The sequence below is a fragment of the Gymnoscopelus microlampas genome (genome assembly GCF_963454915.1).
Source record: "Gymnoscopelus microlampas genome assembly, chromosome: 3".
Taxonomy (NCBI): Eukaryota; Metazoa; Chordata; class Actinopteri; order Myctophiformes; family Myctophidae; genus Gymnoscopelus; species Gymnoscopelus microlampas.
Window position 1 is genome coordinate 27094266 of NC_139940.1, and position 20352 is coordinate 27114617.

General features: G+C 41.4%; 1 protein-coding gene across 1 annotated transcript in view; it reads left to right on the forward strand.

Moving 5' to 3' along the window:
• Positions 1 to 3086: 3086 nt before the first annotated feature.
• LOC311041800 (atrial natriuretic peptide receptor 1-like) overlaps positions 3087 to 20352 on the forward strand; it is a gene marked incomplete at its 3' end in the record, with an annotated part of 31373 nt that continues 14107 nt past the window's right edge. Inside the window, exons 1-3 of the mRNA XM_084052285.1 lie at positions 3087 to 3135; positions 4736 to 4902; positions 6149 to 6976. Coding sequence (XP_083908411.1) covers positions 6205 to 6976 — 772 coding nt within the window. The 5' untranslated portion in view covers positions 3087 to 3135; positions 4736 to 4902; positions 6149 to 6204. The remainder of the gene's footprint in view (positions 3136 to 4735; positions 4903 to 6148; positions 6977 to 20352) is intronic.

The following is a 20352-nucleotide window of genomic DNA, read 5'->3' on the forward strand; positions in this document are numbered from 1 at the left end:
TCTATGAGAGCCGGCTGGACAGCTTATGAACAAACACTATTTCTGAACGATTGAGACCTTTATAAAATACTTGTCTCGGGAAAATAAAACAAGACATATCACACATTGTTTGGTGTGTTGCTTTTCGATGTGACACTGCGTAATTTTATAGAGGTATCTAAAGAGCACAAAGTATGTTTCTGAACGGCCAAAGTATCGCGAGACGGTCAACCATTTCCTGTCTGGCAGACAAATCTCACGATACCTCCGAGACAGAAACGATACCTGCCGCTGTTCAGATGCCTCAATAAAATGATGTACTGTACAAATCGAAAAGCAAGTGATTAGAAAACAACCTGTGATATGTCTTCTTTTATATTCCTGAACCGATATGTGACAAAGTTCGCAATCGTTCAGAAATAATGTTTGTTCGTGAGCTGGTCCAGCCGGCTCCATTCACTGCAATGTATTTCATCGAACTTCCGGTGCGAGATTTTCCACCCATGAGTGTCATGGCGCATCCCCGGCGTCCAGCACGTCTCTTCCTTTCAAAAGCTTCCTTGCCATCCTCTGGGAAGCATGTACTGTATGCACTCAGCAAGTGTCATGGCAATCCAACCAATAGTGGCAGATGGATAGATGAACCGACATGACCACATCCTTAAAAAAAACTCCAAATTCTGAGGTATGAAGTTGGAATTGCAAGAGAAAAACCATGCATGTTTATTGTGTTAGTACTCTATATTGTCATGAATATGTATGAATAGTGTACAGTAGTACATACATATATGGGCATATCGGTCTGGACTACCGGATCTCCATATATGCCTATATAAGGGCATATCGGTTGGATTGGTGGTTCTGGACAACGCCTATCCGATCGTCTCAATGCCAGGCATGGCACTCCCTCAGGTCTTCGGTGACACCTGCGCAGAGTTTGAAGTCTGTCGGTCGGATTGTTCTCAAGATACGTGAACTGCAGACGAACGGATGGAAAGACGGACACACGGACAGAGATGTTGAATAATTAAAGGTAGTGTAAGTGCTTTGTTTTTCCTTTATTTTTTTGTTAATACTTTAAAGCTCTATATTCTGATAATAATTGAGTGTTTGTTCAATAACAGGGGTCTCTCAGAAAATATAGTTTCAGGTGGGTTGCCAATTTCAGCCAATCAGAAGAGAGTTCCCATTAATCAGCTTAAATGTTATAGTGTTCAAGTTCCAATTTTGTCTGCTCACTTATTTGTTTGATAATTTCCAATTTACTTGTTTATGTATCCTTATGAGTTCTCTCTCATGATAGATAAAATTGGTATCCCAATCTGAAATTGTATTTTCTGTTTACTAAAGAGCTGGAGAGACGGGGAGACCACTGTTACTAAAGAAACACACTATATAGATAATGGCTAATCAGAATATAGACCTATTTAACAATTATTTTAACAAAAAGATATCACTTACTGAACCTTGAAGCCATGCCCTAGTAAAGCATGGTGGTTATATACAGTAGGGCACGAAGGACTCTCCCTTATCCTTATTTTCCCCTTCTTCTTTTTTGGTGCACATTTGTTTTTTATTGATCTGTAAACAGTCGTTATGGGAACAAGATAATCGTCAGTCTGCAGGAATGGGAGATAACACAGCTATAAAATGTAGAGACAGGAAAGAGTAACTAAGTCAAAGTGACATGCCACATTTCTACAATATCTCACTCAATACAACACACTAATTCCTTCAGCAGTGATCACATTCAGTTTAACTTTAAGCCATGATTAAAATTAGTGCGCGCACGCACACACACACACACACACACACACACACACACACACACACACACACACACACACACACACACACACACACACACACACACACACACACACACACATGCACATTTATCAGTTGTTGTTACCCAAGAATACTGATTTCTACTGTTCAATTTGTGGCAAGCTTGATGCGAAACAGATTTTTGCGGCACCTCCAAAACTGAAGCAAACCAGACTGCTTTTTACATGCTTTACATGCTTTTTACATGTGTATGTTTATATATACTAGACCATACCCGGTGAAGGGCGCAGGCGAAAGTAGTTGCAAACGTGGGGTTATTGTTTTCATAGACCTTGCTGCTTGTTTCTCGCGCGAAACCTGGCAACGTTAGCTCCCATTGTTTGACACATAAACGCTAATAATACGCTGAGATTTGATGAAATTGAGAAACAGGCTTCACAGTTAAGTTCAGATGGTAATGGTCAATGCCTGTGTGCAAATTCAGAGAAATTTCTCCAGTCACTGAGGAGAACCGGGCAGCTTTCCATTACACCACGCACTACAGACAGACAGACAGACAGACAGAGGTTTGTAGAATTATAGGAGGATAGGAGGATATATGTACACACACACACACACACACACACACACACACACACACACACACACACACACACACACACACACACACACACACACACACACACACACACACACACACACGCACACAGACACATACACATACACACACACAAACACACACATACATACATATACACATACACATAGCCATTTAACCAGGCATGGGCGGACTGGACCGGGCGAGTGGGGCCAGTCAGTGTCCAGGGGCCCTTGACTACCAAGCGGCCCTGGGATGGGGGGCCACAAGACTGATCAACAATATACAAAAATGTATATAGCGGCCTAATGTACCGTAGGTTAACGCTCAAATTTGGGGGAAACAGAACTAACAAGTATTTTTACGAAAGGAAAAAAAATTGACATGCAAATAAATATCATGAAATTGTAGGTCATAGACTGTGATAAAATGTCTGGTGTTTTCTTGACCCACACCTTACAACTAGTAGTGTGTTTGTTAATTAGCCCAGGAGCCCCAGTGAGTCTTCAGGAAGAGTCCTGGATCTAGAGGCAAACGGCCACTCATAATTTCCGAGCACCCTGATGATGGCATATTTAATGAAATTTTAATTTGAAATAAATATTTATAATGCAAAACACTGTAAGAACAGCCAGAGGCCAGTAGAGACCCTGTGTGAAGACTCTCCACCTTCCTTCCCGAGCCCCCCCCGCGTCAGTCAGTCAGAGTGAAAACCATCCATGTGAAAACCGAAGCCTGCCCCTCCTGCGCTGTGAGACATCAGCAATCAGGTGAATGCACACAAACATGTCGCAAACACACACACGCGGCACGCACACACACACACACACACACACACACACACACACACACACACACACACACACACACACACACACACACTCCAGTAGAGTAAAAAATCCTCAAAATTGTATAAAGGGATATTTCACTTTAAAAAAAGGGTAATTTTATCGTCTACTCAGGCTTTTGTGAGCACCCCAGACAGGTTTTAAGTTGCTTGGTTCAGTATTTAGATATTTGATATTCATTTTATCAGACACGCCCCCTTCCTAAGTTCCTATACAAACCAATTATAACTTCAAAAAACTCCATTTGTAACATGTTATATTCATCAAAAACACCCGTCCTCGGTTCTGGTGAGTCATCCTGCCCTCCTACATGAGGGGGCCGTGTTTTTTCGATTACTTTTTTCATTTATTTAACTGATTTTTTTGTTGTTGTATTTTTTATTTTTATTTTTTCATTTAAAAAAAATACTAAAAATAAATGAAAAAAGTAATTGAAAAAAACACGGTCTCCTCACGTATTATAAGGACAATATCAGTCACCAGAACCAAGGAAGGGTGTTTTCAATCTAACATGGTTAAAATGGAGTTTGAAAGTTACAATGGGTTTGTATAGGAAGGAGGCGTGTAGACGATAAAATGACCCAAATGTGTTGTGAAAGTGAAATATCCCTTTAAGTACTTGAGTAATGTAGGCTACTTGGTTACTTTACACTACTGACACACGCACGCGCACGCACACGCACACGCACACACACACACACACACACACACACACACACACACACACACACACACACACACACACACACACACACACACACACACACACACAGTCACACACACACACACACACACCGTGTAGCCTATTCAGTGCATTATATACAGGGCTGCATAGAGGCAGAAGCTCTGTAGAATAGAAAGCTCCCCGCCCCGCGCGTCACTGACAAGGAGTTCAGTGGCAGGAACAGAACAGAACAAGCACATTCTTGGACAGCTGAACTGAGCAACACTCCACTGAACATGTGAAGTCTGTCTGGTGCACCCCTGCACACCAGCAGAGCATTGAGCTTTTGGGATTCATAACTTCTTTATTTTTTTTTACTTGATAGGCTTATTTTCACGGGGGCTATTAGGCCTGATGACCACTGGCGTTAATTGGTCTGTCCACTGTACTCCAAAGCCGTTTTCCAACCATGGATAGCTTAATTGATCCGAACAACTTGGTTGGGCTCAGTAATTAATTCACTGTAGTCCAACTCTCAGTAGCCTATATATCTTCATGCCATTGCCAGGAGATCATATTGATCACATGTCAGGACTATTCTTCTCAGTTCTCACCGCTCAAGATCTTTCGCTTTAAGTTTGCAAAATGAGACGCAGACTTGACCCACCTGGACACTTACCTCTGATGACAAATGACTCTTCTTGTTCTTGCACCGTTATTTTTGAGTCATGGATTTCAGCCTGATCTATTCTCCTCTACAACGCGACCAGACACTTAGCAGCTACCTGGTTTTGCTCGTTTCCCCCCGGATAGAGTATTGAATATAAAAAACGCGTGACATTTGCGCTTTATTTTCAGAGTGCTGTGTGATCCAAACCCATGCTGGACTCGGCCGTCGGTCTGACTACTGGCATGACAGTATAGCCTACACACACCAAGCCGATAGATAGAGCTGTCTCTCCTCTGCAAACAAGGACCAGAAAAGACTCAAAGAGCAACTAAAATGTGGAAATCGGATGCTTAAGGTAGGCTTTTTAAAAATAATTATTATTATTATCTTTGTAAATTGTTTTGGGGGGTCCCCAGATGACAGTAAAGTGACAATGTAAGGAATTTGAAGACCTTTTTAATTGCTAAAAAAGACCATTACTGCCTAACAACAATACTATAAAAACTGGTCCAACATTGGCCGAATTGTCAAATAATATAAGAAAACATTTTGAAAATGTGAGCTTTTTAGATCTGCTATTTTCACAATATTTATCTGTGGAACAGAGTTAAACTAAATGTAATGCCTCTCCTACAATTCCAAGTGCTTGTCAGGGTGGGGGGTCCCCAGTTCAAATATGATTATTTTGGGGAGTCACGTGCTGAAAAGGTTGAGAACCACTGGTTTTGAGCAACTTTCTTTTATCTCCTTTTCTTTTTCTTCTTAAGTTTCGGCTATGCAGCTTTAATTTTGTTTTAATTACCGGGTGTTAGATTAGGATACTTTTCATTTTGTGTAGCCTTTGTCAAAAGTATGTTATTTGATTATGCAAAAACAAAAGACCCTCAGCTTTGTGATTGTAATTGTTGATATGTTTAATATTTCAGTTTAAGTGATGATAACCCAGACTTTTTGATATTTTTCTGCAACAGGCACTTTTGTGTTCTTAGGCCGTAAAATACTTTGAATTTTGTATTTATTTTTTTAATTACATTATGAAAGGTCTCAATATAAACAACTCTTGTCAATAACTCTTAAGAAAATATTTTTGCTGTTTGTCAGGGGCATTTTGTGCATCTCTCAGTTCCTGCAGTCTCCCATGGAGACTTTCAATCTTCTACTTACTTCAGATGTTACTGATACAAAATAATTACAAATTACAATGAATATCTTATTTATTTCACTACATAAATAGCCAAATGAAGTCAAATGAAATGTTGACTCCTTCCAATTCCAAATGTTAACTAAAGCTACCCCTTACTATAATGTCTGGTAATAAGCCTAACTAATAACACACCAGTTACTTACATGCAAGATCCCTCTTTAGTGGCAACAAATTGTACTCTGAGGGAGTCATTCTCCCATGACACATGATGGCCTCGACTAGCAAAGGCCTGACGTGGGCAAAATTGTTGTGTGAATTCAACCATGACAAAGCAAAGACAGTCTTTGCCCTACCTACAATACAGTATTTGCTAAATGTTACTTTAATTGAATGTTTGTCATGTTTCTTCAAACTCAATAATAGAGTTTTGTATATTTCTCTCTGTGTGTACCTTCAGCTCACTGGCATAAATAATTAAAGTGTACTGGAACTGGCGAACCTACTGAACAGAGGATGGCCTGCTGCAGGGAAGGAGTTGGATGCCTGTTGGTAATGCTGGTTCTGCTGTCTCTTCTCGGCCTGGAGCTCCAGCAGGTCCATTGCAAGACCTTACGACACCGCGGTTCACGTCGCCATACACGAGCACACCATGATCACCGAGAGCGACAAAATGTCACACTGGCCATCATCTTGCCACAGAAGAACACTGACTACCCCTGGGCCTGGCCCCGTGTCGGGCCCGCTCTGCAACGGGCCATCCGAATGGTCAACGCTGACACCACCTTACTCCCTGACCACCACCTGACCTATGCCTTTAAGAACAGTGAAGACAAAAACGGCATCTGCTCGGAGTCCATTGCCCCACTCATGGCAGTGGATCTCAAGTTGGCCTATGACCCATGGGCCTTCATTGGGCCCGGTTGCTCCTACACTGCCTCCCCCGTGGGCCTCTTCACAACCCACTGGGATGTTCCCATGGTAACGGCCGGTGCCCCAGCTGTGGCTTTTGATGGCGGCACCTATCCGTCCATCACTAACATAGGCCCTACACACAAGAAACTTGGCAAGTTCGCCCGCAACATCTGTGATCACTTCGGCTGGCATCATGTGATGCTCATGTTCAGTGACAACAAGTTGGACGACCGGCCGTGTTACTTTGCAGTGGAGGGCCTCTACACGGAGCTGAAGAAGACCAATATCACCTTTGATGAGAGTGTGTTTGAGGAGAACAAACCTCCTGTGAACTACTCAGAAATACTGAATGATATTCAGCATGCAGGGCGAGGTGAGTCAACAGACTTTTTGAAATGCAGTAAGTTATTCCCAGGGCTGGAAATAGCTTGTTTGTTTTTAACGAGTAAGACAACTCATTCTTACAACAATATTTGCCCAACAAATGTGTTTATTTATTATTTGACAGAGCTGTTTTAGAACTAACACAATGTGGATTACACAAGATGTAATCAAACTAATCAAACTTGAGTAAATCTCAAATCACATACTTTTGTGTCATCTCACCTACACCGTTGTAATTAGTACAACTCTTGAGAGAAAAATCACCCCTGTCGCTGACTGTGTCAGAGCTATAATTATCAGTAATTTAAATAATTTTGATATTTTCTTTTTCTAATCCAAAGGGCAGCTTATATTCAACACTACATAATGCACTTCTAGTTGGAAATGGGAAACTACATGTGTACTTGAAGCAATATCCTCCAAGGTCTTTAGGTCACAGTGATTACAAGCTGTTCTGTGCCAAATGATTGATTGGTAGGTTAATTGACAGAAATGTAAGCTAAAAGAAGTGGAGAAATAGAGATGGAAAATGGGTCTGATATTTACAACACAGCTAATAAGCTCATCAACACAATATAACATTCAACATTCAACACAATAGAAAGACATTAGCATGACTTGAACCAATAACGTTGGTTCAAGTCCAGATGATCAGACAGTACAGTGTGTATACTGAAAATATAATTGTATATCATTACCTTGTGTATACCCACTCCAGTTTTGCACCTGAAGGTCTTTTGATGAATAACTGAATGAGATTAGTATATCGACCACAGTATACAGTAGTGATCTTTGATACAGACTTGACTTACAGTATGAATAGGTTACTTGTCTTATGGTCTTATTGTTTCATGTCCACATTAACCAGTTAATGTACGCATACATGAACACCATGCAATGATATGCACTCTGCCTGCTCAATGCATACGTTTACCATCTTCCCACTTTGACCTTTAAACCTTTCAGTTAAAGTACAATACTGCTCCTACCAGGAGACAAAACACTGCCTTTCTGTTATCTTACTGGACCACAATGTAACAAATGAATCAAGATTGTCCTTGCACATTATGAGTTGCCTGTCACAACAGACCCACACCTGCATGCACATACACACATGCACAAGTGCTAAAATGCACACACAGTTATTTAACACGTGCATTGCATATCATGCACTCACATTAAAAGGACACAAACAAGATGTACAAGTAATTTTCTGTTAAACCATTTAGTAGTTGGTTCAGCGGCACAGTTTTAACGAGACATTTTGTGCTCTTGGGAGAGTGTGTTTGTGCGTCACATGCTGTTTCTGGTTTCACTATCGCGTGGCCATCTCACCGTGCAATTTGTGCCCCCCTTTATCCCCCTGAGCTGGATTGGCAGTGTGGCTTGTTAGCCAGGGCATTAGCTTTTGATCCTTGCTGCAGGGCACCATCACAGAGGCAGCCTGAGCCAGAAATATGAGCCCAATCGATGAGCTCTACAGGCCAGACGGCTCAGAGCTGTAAATGGTGTGCCCTGAGGACAAGATGGAAAGTCAGCATCAGTGAATGATGCAGCAGATTTGTAGAATGCACAAGACATTGGGAGAATCACTTTCTAGGGCAATACAATTGGAAACAAAACACAGTAAACAAACAAAAGGAAAAGTATTGCCTTTTGACAATAGAATAAAATAAAATAAATGATTTGTTACTAACTCAACCTGTATGGCATAAATCTGCTGCTGCATTCACTTAAATGTCCAGTACATCTTAAACATATGAAACCATTCTTTTACTTGAATTTGTATGAGCACAAATCAAACCATGTTTGGTTTGATGCTTCCTTTTGCCGTAAAAGGATCTCTTTGCCAGTTGAAAGCAAAAACAAATAGACAAGCTTTCAACAGGTTCTCAATGAGCTTGCTTCTCTTGTTCCCACACGGTAGAAAAACCTCTCCTGACAGGACATTTATTAACAGAGGTCAAGAGCCCTGTTGCCGTATATGGAAACTACAGTCAGCCTATCAGATCTGTAGGTATTTCCTGCTAAACAGACTGACATTAGGCTAATGTATTTTAGTATATTGTGATTCACATTCTACATTTTAACTGGTGCACTTACATACAAAGTGTCACAGTACAGTAAGTTTAAATTCCTAGGTTGCCAACTTTCCGAATAACCAATAATGAGTCGTGCCACAGTGCTCTGTTAACAAATTATCATATGCCTTATGCCTTGGGTCCTATGACATGCAGTCATAATTTGATCTAATTTGTAGCCATTGTATTGTTAATCATTGTACAACAGACTTCTTGCTTTTAAGAAAATGTGTGTGTGTGTGTGTGTGTGTGTGTGTGTGTGTGTGTGTGTGTGTGTGTGTGTGTGTGTGTGTGTGTGTGTGTGTGTGTGTGTGTGTGTGTGTGTGTGTGTGTGTGTGTGTGTGTGTGTGTGTGTCTTCATCCCATGACATCATTCTAGTACTGTATGAAATTAGTTATTCTTCAATAATATTGTTAAAAACAAGGTATTCTTTACATTTAAACATTATTGCCCAACAACGTTCAACTGTATGAACATTTCCCTGACTTGAAGAACACTTCCTATTGTATCATCATGTTGTGGAGCTAGCCAATGTTTTTGCAATCCTTGATTTTCACAACCCTAATGGAGTAGGCCAGTTGCTGAAATATGACTTAATTTACTGTAGTGAGCCATTGTGACATCTGGAATGTTTAAAAGGTTTGCATTGTTTTTTTCTTATTTATTTGACAGGGGACACAAAATAAACAATGTATCAAGTTATAAAAACATGAAACCGTTGCATTATATATGGGGTTTATAGCCGAGGCTAATTTGCGACCCCAGTCCCTGGATAGGCCTTTCCTAGTAAAAAATAATCACTGTGCACTAGACAAACATCAAGTATTGTCGTTTGATGAGCGCTAAACTGAATCTTGCTACAGACAATACTTCTGGCAAGTGTTATGGAGAGCCGCTAGGTGTTAGGGTCTAATAATACCGTCAAATTAAGACAGACATTAATAGTTGTAGTAGATAGTAATACATTACCGGAAGACAAGCACTGGGGAAGCACACAAAGAAAGGTGGGATTCAATCCGCCAGCAAGATCAGATAGAGACCATTATACCACCTGAGTGAATACCTTATCTGTCTTGTCTAGTTATAGCCGATCTACTAACTAGCTAACTAGATCTTCTATTTTTGCCGAATGTTTGCCCCCAGAATAGGTATGTTAGTGTTCAAGTGGTTAATGATGGGGTGTCTGGTGGCTCTGGCGGTTGGTGCGCTGAACATGTGCTCCTTTTCCGTTGTGAGGCCCCAGGTTTGACATGTCTCGTATGTTTCCCCTCTCTCTGCCCTTGGTTTCCAGTCTTTTTACACTCTACATAGAATTCACCCCAATAATTCATAATGATATAAATGGATGATATGTAGCCCTATTTTGTATAAACCTGGCGCATACTTTCTCCACACTTTCTTATTGTTCTCTCAGACTAATGTAGACTCCCCCATGTCATAAGTAGCGTGCCTACAGGAAATATAAGCAGCAATAATAAAATGTCAAAGTATCCCTTTGAAAGAAGCACACATGCTAATCTGTGGAGAGGAGTCACGCTGCCCTCCTATACTGCAAGTCAAGGGGATTGAAGAGGTGTTTCAAGAGGCCTTGTGCACTCTGCCGATCCTTTATGCAGAATTTCATGCAGAGTGTTTTGGTCACGGTGACAGCGTGGCGAGGGGAGCTTAAGCAGAAACAATTATAAATGTGATGTTTCTTTGCTGTTCTTACACTCAGTGGAATAGTCTATGTCAGTGGTTCCCAAACTTTTTAGGTTGAGACTCAAAAGAGAAATTTCTGAAATGTCTCCTCGGGACCCCACGCTGGGCAAGACCTAGCCGGTTGAGTTTCTAAAAGGAAGTACTGAAATTGGCGGAAGTACCGCCCAAGGAAATGACGTTGACACTTTACAAATCTGTTGAAACGAGTGTTGTGATTGGTCGAAAAAGATCGTCTCCGGGGGAAATATGTAGGACGGAAGTCCAGTCCCTATAGAGTGTCTATAAGGATATATCTGCATTAGGTCGTGACCAGGCTTTTCTCTTCGCAGATGAGTGAAGGCTAGGAACGAGGCTACCGGGACCCAAACTAGTGAAAATAGCAGATCTTGAAGCTCACAGCCGATCTACAAGCTGCTCTACAAGCTTCTACAGAGCTTGTAGAGCTTGCAGTTTTCACTACTTCTTTTTTTTTTTTTTTCATGGAAATTCTTTGATTTTCTTTGAATCTTTGGAACAATGATTTTTTGGACATTTTTGGAAAATCTTTTGAAATGTCTTTTTTATAATGTAGGAAACAAAAAAGGGGATATTTACTCACGACCCATAATAATATGTCCGCGACCCAAAAATGGGTCCAACCCACTGTTGGAAACACTAGTCTATGTTCTGTGTTGGATAGCATTTGTTGACAATGCGACTGACAGCTAATGGGTCCAGGATCGGTCACTCAGTGGAGAGAGTGCTGCAGTCTCCTCTCCTCCTCCAGTGACTGTGACACTTGCCTTGTGGGTGCCGATCCGCCTTTTGGCAGTGACTTGGACATTTATTGGGTTATGGTTAATTGTGGGAGTTTTTCTAATCATTTATGGGTAGTGTGGATATGAGTGCGTTGACATGTGCACAATTCCACACAGATTTCCCCGGCACATCTGATGAAATACGTCTATACAGAGAAATACAGAGCAATGCCCCCAGGTATATGAAAAATAGATTTTCAGGATTCACTGTCAACGGCAGCGTTGGATAACTGAATTCTGTCCACAAAAAGAAGCTAATTATCTCCTCAAATGTGTTTCTCCCAAAACTCAATACAAAAGTGGTTAATCTTTTGCAGAGCTGGTAGTTTCCCCATTCTTAGCTTCATTGAAGTGATAATTACCAAAAGCTTAGTTGCAATTTGATTAGCTATTAGCGAATTGCAACGGGATTGTTGAATCTCTCTCTCTCTCTCTCTCTCTCTCTCTCTCTCTCTCTCTCTCTCTCTCGCGCGCGCGCGCGCGCACGCAGTGGAACAGTGATATATTTTGTTCCTAGTGTTTGCCACTAGCAACAGAGCAAGACTCTTAAAGACCTCTTTTTCAGCATCATATTCTAATAACAACATACTGTGACATTATCTGAGGGATTATATATACAGTAGTGCTGCAGTCATTATTTAAACAATAAAACATTTGAGAGGCCATGGTACAGTATATCATGATTATATCACTATAGGTGTTGTTGGCACGCCAAATAAATGTCCATAGCTGTGATTTACAATATAGACCTTTATTTGCTCTGGGTGCTTGTGTGATAAAAGACAGAGGGGTTGTTAAGCCTGCGCTGATTGGGCTGTATCTACCCTGATGATACGGCACATGACCAATCCGCATAAGCTGCTGGTGTAGAGCATGACTAAATACATGTATGTCGGTCCTCGGTTGGATACATTCTCCCAATGACGAATTGCCTGCATAATCTACATATTTCAGCGTCTAGTGTATTATTGGCAGCAACAATTGTAACCCAAAACCTATAGCAATGGGTTATCATGATTATACAACAGAAAACTTCAGTGCATTCCAATGTGGAGTTCCAAATCAACTGTGTTATAAATCAACACAGGTATCATTTCTTCCTTTTCAGTGTGTTTGTCTCCCAGTGTGTTCTGTTCTTAACCACTTGCCTATATACTTGTATGATGAATAGCTAAAATAGCAGATCTACAGTATATATATTCTCGCCATAATGTCACACCGTACAGAGGGAAGCCAGATTGTAAGTGGTTAATGTCTATCTACTTTACCCTTAAGCCCACATCTACCTTTCTTCCATGTGAAAAGCAACCAGTGTGACACAATAGGCTATCACAGGCTAACAGCCAAAGGCCTTTGGCAGCATCTCTAGGTAGCTTTATCTTGTGCTGAAATGTAGCATAATTGGTTAGCCTCAGCGCAACAAGTGATTCATCACTGCCTCCATTTCTACTCTCCTAAAATAACCTTTAGGTTCAGATCCAACTTCACCCAGTCCTCCACAATCAATTCATATTCATTAAATACATGGATGTAATTCAATTTATTTCCTAACACCACTGTTAAAAGGAACATTCACGATTGTCTGATATTTGTTTCCAGATGATGTTATATCTTGACAGCAGGCCCGGCGCCACAGAGGCCGAAAGGGGGTATCGCCCCCCTCACTCGGACTGTTACACCCCCTCAGTCAACATGAACTGAAAATTAAAGAAATTGCCTAATACAATTCACAATACCTAAGTGTATCTGATCTGTTTTAACATTCTGGCATGGTCTTGTCAGTACGATAAAATAAATTATAAACTAGAGCAAGTCATGCAAGGAGTCTGGCATTTTTGTTGAAGAGATGGCTGTTTGCCTAAAGGAAAGAGCCCTGACAGTCTTATGAGCTTGACAATGAATGAGAATAAGAAGGTCCCCCATAGCAGCCTCTGCTGCTCAAAATAAGCCTTCATTTTTTCAGCCCTGCTGCGCTGTCTTTTCCGTTCTCTCGCTCCAACCTGACTCCTCAGCGCTGTGTTAATCATGTGTATTTTTGGACTGGATTTCCTAATCAAGGAGCAAAGTAGCATACGCCTCCACATGGGGTATAGCATCAGCCGCACGTTCTGCCTTAAAACGATTCATCATTCATCTACAAAGTCCATTGTCTCCTGCCTATCATAGGCCTATTTAAAACAAAGATGCAGAATGGATTTTGTCTTTCTTCACTGACCCTTTGTCTTTTCATCCTGTCATCCAGTTTTGTAATGACATGGTGTGTATTTACACACGGTTGGTCGATATGGTTAACATATTTGAATATGGTGTCCCTAATGTGGGTATTTGTAGGTAAACAATGGAACAGGAGCGCACACCAGTTGTGAGGAGGTGCTGACCACAGGAGATATATCGCACAGCTCGTAGCCACGATGCAATAACTTTTTTTATTTTACCAATGTTTTGACACAATATAGGTCTTCTTCAGGGTAAATACTGAAGGTGAACATTTTCAGTTTTTAATGTCAGACATTTCAACAAGGCCACACGTTGTGGGCTTTTAGATCATCTATGTCCGTAAGACAAAGTATAAAATAGGGCTTAAGTGGTTGAATCATGGATGGAACAAAGGGTACAAATGACGCAAAAGGCCTGTTAATTAATCATCAGTTATTTGATCGGATGTTTATCAAGCAATTACAGTGTGTTCTTTTGCCTTCACAGTTCAGCAGTCAAATCGTAAAACAACATGAGCTTTTAATGCAATTAACATGCCTCAATTACAATGCCTTGGCAGACGTTAAAAAAGGTAATGCAGGAATGAAGGGACGAAAGAGGAGAAGAGAAGCATCAAGCTCCAACAGATTCAGTGACCGTGGAGATAACCGTAGGCTGTGAATGGAAACTAATTAGATTTACAAAAATTTAGTTCATAAGCACAGTGTCAACAGAGCGGTAACTCAAACATTCACTGACGTCAGTCTTCTCCTCGCCATGACCTCTTCGCCCTGCAGCCACGACTTCCCAAAAGAGGGTGATGTCAGATCCCGTAGAGCCATCATCCTCCTAACTACCTCATCTCATGTCGCCATGGTTGCCGGACGGGCAGGCGACCATGCTGAACAAATCTATCCACAATACCGTGCTGCAGCCTTCTTTTCGTTCTCCTTGCCTGTTCCTGTCCATCTGGCAATAGTTAAAGATTAATATGCTGGAATCCCAAAGCCAAGAAAGCAGCGGAGGCAGTGAGCACATGCAGCAGTATGGCTGGTGGCTCTGTTAAGTGCAAGGTCACAGGTTTGATTCCAGCCAAGAGCATAGTCCTTAAGCAAGACAGTGATTCACAGCCTGCTAGATCATTCCAATTTTTATGTGGCTAAGAGCAACTTTGGGCGACCGTGTAAAAGGCGTGGCATGGTGTCGGACAGTTGTGGCTGGGGATGAGAAATGGGAGACAACATGCCATTCAGTTTCTATCCGGATTAACACTTAAGTAATATAGTACAATTGTTTGTTTTTTTAAGTAATTTGCAGTATCTGTTCTTATCTCCCCATCAATGTGTAGTTGTCCAAGTGGTATTAACTGTGTCGGTATGCCTGTATAGAACTGTTTTTATTCTCAAGGATGCATCTGAAACAGAGTCCTAGTCATCGTCATACTTTATATTAATGCAGTTTGCCCACTTACTGTGGGATCACAGCTGGAGGACACAGTGTCAATGTTCTTCCAATGTTCTCATGATCAAAAAGCATTTGTATGACTTGCATGACTTGCATGTTGCATGTTATAGTTTTCTAGGCTTTTGTACATTTGTTGTTAAAGATAGTGGAAATTGTGTGCAGCAGTCATAGTTTATATGGATGACACTCACATTTCTTATGCCAACACAGTTCACAGACAAACAAACATGAAGGAAAGGAACCCATGAAGGCCAGTTCAGCTGGTTGCTCAGTCAGTCCAATTCCCCTTTCAGTTTACCTGGAGATACTGTACGTCCTCGTTGGCGTGACCCCAGTTTCACTGCAAGACAAAAGAAAATAGAGATATTCAATAGAAAAAATAAAATTAATTAAATGCCAGATTTAGCTACTACAGTACGTCTGCAAACTTCCCATGCAAACTGCTAGCATAGCCACTTAGCCCGCTCTGCAGAGAGACTCAGTGCAGCTGATTTTTATATTTTCATTAGTTTAATTTGAGAACGGCTAGGTGTGCAGAAGAGAGTAACGCCACGCTTTGATCTTCCCGCAAAGTGGGCTGCTATGGGCTATATCTCATTGAGATGCAGAGTACTTCCGTATTCCATTCTTACAATGGGAGTCAACGCTAGTGTCAGAACTCTCTTATACGGCTCTGGGTGTGCTGTTATGCTCGTTTGAGCACAGGTAGAGAGCCTATTTCAACCAATCAGATTGCTTGGTCGGAACTACCCGTTGTATAATACAGTACATGTTAATGTTTGAAGCAATTCTGTTTATTGTAGTAGTAGTTCATTGTAGTGGTGATCACCTCACCTGTCTCTCCTCTCCAGTGCTGGCATTCCTGTTGATTGGGAGGAAGGTACCAAGCACTGTAGATAGAGGGGTATTTGTTCTCATGTTTATGTTTTGTCTTCTATCGATACATCTTGTGAAGGAATTGGCTCCTGGAAATATGTTTGAAATAGTTTGTAAACGTGAATGTAATTGTGTATACGTAATTCATGGGCTGTGGTTAGCCTGGTTTGAATGAACTGATACCAATTACTCATTCTCTCTTGGTATGGCTCACCTGGTATAAGAGGGCGGAGCTGGAGAGTATTCAGTGCAGTTAGGCTTCGGGTAAGCTATGGACTACATCCGAGGGAGATCTGGCAGCTAGGGCCTTTAAAAAGAAAAGTCATAGCCTGTGTTTCAATGTCTCAAGTTCTTAGTTTTCCGTTAAGTAAACCTTATTGTTGGGCCAGATTTTGTTATTTAAGTATTTTGCCTGGGGCCTCACTGTACACATTCCTGCATGGGACTTAGGTGCCTCTGAGGTGAAAAAAAAATGGGGCGGAAAAATTGGAAGCCTTAGCCATCGGCTAACCTTTACAATCACTTTTCACTTAAAAGGTTACAGTGGTAGAGATACAGTACCAACAAATGACCCATGCACGCATTGGCATCTGTCATGCTTGGAGCCTTTGGAGGTTGAATTAGAGCAAGGAGCCAGCTACTCACTTGATGGCGAAGCACTCCTTCATGTTGCTGTACATCAGGGGTCTTCAACGTCTTTTGTGGCCAAGGACCCCTTAGCTGAGAGAGTGATGAAGCAGGGACCCCCACTACATATGTATAAAATTATGTTGGAGATTAAAACTTTTCATATATTTCATTGATAGCTCGATAGACTTGTTTGACAGCACTATCATTAGTTTTGTGTAAATTAATGTTGTTGACTTATCTTTTCTATTGATATGTTGGATTAATGTTCATTTGTATTTTCAGACAATTAAGCACTTAACAACACATCCACTGCCAACGGCTAATCTCAGAACGTCCATCGTAGTGCCAAGCTTTATCTTACCTTTTTTGTTTTTTTGATTCCGTCATAGGCCCCGCTAAATCCGTTTAAAATCCGCGTTCATTTGGTTCGACACAAACACGGGACCCGACGGAACAAAACGCTGAAAACCGTGCCGCGATCCGACCAGCCATTTTGGAGAACGAGAGCAAAACGTTACAATGGGGGATGCGGAGAGAAAAACAACAAGCCGAGATAATGGCGTCCAAAGTTGATCGCTAGACAGGAAACGGAGGCGGGACAAAAACCGGAAACAGTATTATTTCGTTTCCGGTCCGCCCCCTTCGAAACCGGAAGTGCAAAAAAAATCCGGAATCTGCACCTGCACGATTTAACATGGGAAAACACCCGCCCCGTAGGACTACGGGAACGGCAGTTAATGGTTGGATTTAACGGCCCGTAGGACTACGGGCCTGGCAGTGGATGTGTTAAACCCTAAAATATTTGTAAACTTGACCATTGGCTCTGTACTTGGTCTGCTCTTTTTTCCCTCTACACCAACCCTCTTTGCCGAAAATAGCCGATCTACAAGCTTGCAACCAAATGCACCTGGATGGAAGCGGACAAAACGGTGAAAAGGTCAAAAGAATTGATAGTTATTTGGCATACCAATAGATCATACAGCAATTAGACAACTGTGAGTCTTTGAATCGCAATGTAAGTCAGGCTTTGTAAAAGGTCAGAATAAATAACACTAACAATGTCAACAAACGAACAGAACAAAACAGTCAGCCAAAGACTTAGGCCAGGTGCTTACGTACGTCATTATTGCGTCACCCGTAACACATACAGGCAAAGTATTGAATGATCTGTGTTGACTGAATCTGTCCTACCAATCTGTCACTTGTAGGGTACACAACACCAGCACCACCACAGCTCCCCTCCAACATCACAGTGGTAGCCTAAGATCAGAGAAAAGAAGCTTGTTAATGTTACTGGAAGGCCACTGATGTGTATTCCCCACACAGGCTCTTTATTTTTTTGACAAGGATAATAAATGAGTTATGCCCTCCCTTGGGTGAGTTAGGACTGTCAGAACTCAGTGAACCAACATTTGAAATCTGTGGATGTACTGTGGATGCCCTATAGGTCTGATCTCTTTTTCTGTGTAGCTGTATGAATATTGGTGCTGAATAATTAAATGCCTTGTCAATAAAACCGTCCAATGAATAAGTAAATGAAAATCAAAACACAGATGCCCCACTCCCACCCCCCACCACGTGGCCTAATTAGCCTTATATCTGAATTAACACTCTGCAGGGAAACATATTGTGAAGGTCTTGGACTTGCTTGTCTCAGTAACAATTGTCACAAGGGGACACATTGATCACAGCCTGTTTACTAAATAGGAAGCGGCGATGGTCCTTCAGTAAGCTTCCCTGCTAGGCAAAATTGCAATGAGCCATTTGCAGCCAGACCAGAATGCAGGGTCCAGCTTTCAAGGAAGAACTTCCCTCCACACGCTCAAGATGCTGGTTTCTGCCCTCTCCTTACCAGTTTGGTGTGAAGGTTTGCTTCACTGTTGATTAGGCAGTTTCAAAATATGCTTTTTGGAGAGTTAATGCTGGCATAGTGGTGCCTGCTTAAATTGATCACTCACCCATGACTCTAAAGAAGAGCTAGAGTCTAAATTAGAGTAGTCTAACCATAAGAGATGCAATTGTTGCCCCCTTTTTATAAAACAAATCTTAATCAATCAATTCCTTGTTGTGTTGATCAGCATGGGAAGTAGAAAACGTAGAGACACCCTGCTTTGCTGACATTATGCCAAAGTCTTCAGCATATCACGGTCAAGACAGTGTTAAATAAAAATACACTAAAATACAATAAAAACGTCACTTCACTAAACACATTTTATTTGTTTACATTATGTTTATATACAGTATAGGCCCTATTTAATATGTATAACTCTATTATGTGCTGTTGTACCTAATGGTATATCAGTACATTAATACAATTAAAAACAAGCAGAAACAACTGTATTTATTTTTTTAATAGTTTTTTATTTATAAATAAATACATGCATTGCAGAAACAATGCAAAGACTTTAGGGCAGTAGGCCAATGGGATGGGTCCTCCATATTGGGAAGGTGATTGACTGTAGGTTCATTAGTGGTCGACTGGTCGTCCTCGCCGCTGTTCTAGCCCTTAACCCATTTAGACCTGAGGCCGATTCTAAAAACGCCTTCTAAATCCTGACCCAAGTATTCTGAAAAACTTCAAATATTTCTTTAAAAATCACACCCTGTGTGAAGTGAGTGGTGCCTTTGATGAGCCCCGTATTGATGTTGTCATCAATGTTTGTTTATTGGACATACATACATCCGGACGGACACACAGACAAAGTCAGATATAGGAGTGGTTGGCACCACTCAAAAAATGTATGTTGCAATATACTGTACACAGCAACAACTACCCCAAAAGGGGTTCCCGTATTGAAAGGTATAGTAACGTATAGGGGTTTTATTTTATCTTAGCACCATAGTCGGTGTCGGCTCTCAGGTGCATTCAGCAATAGTTTTTTCTCACCTTCCAACTGACTGATCTCCTGACTTCATTCGACTGCCAGTCTGTAGTAATCTGTAGTAGTCTGTTTGGTGGAGAGCTACCTTTACATTGAAATTAATTCCACAGATGTACCAGTAGGCGAAGATTTCTATTCATCTGTCTGTGCAAGACTAACCAGCAACTAACCATATTATTTGAAAAATATGTGAAACTAAAGTCTTCATACTACACCTGGGTTGGAGAACCAGACCTGTGCCTCAGATTTACTACTTTGAGAGATGGGGTATTTGCAATGGAAAAATGCCTTTGACGCCAAAATCAGCACCGTTAGACCTTACCGTTACTTATTTTTGAAAAGGAATGATCCAGTATCTGGTGTGCTGTCTCCCATCCACTGCCCCACTGTGAATGAGCTATGTGCCTACCATGCTGATCTTAGGAGGGAGACATCCTACACCTTATCTCACCATGAGCAAACCTGGTTTCTTTTGATGAAAGATTGATCCTCGTCTCAGGCCTGACCTCAAGACCCAACATTAAGTCTGTGAAACAGGATTTGGTGTACACCCCAAAATGTAAAAGTAGATGTAAGAGAGAAAGAGACCTTTCTTTTTCTCCCATCATCCTACATAGCTATGTGCTGGCCTATACAATGAACGCACGCACGCACGCACGCACGCACGCACGCTCACTCACTCACTCACTCACTCACTCACTCACTCTCCCTCTCTCTGTGGGAGATGAACCCTTTTG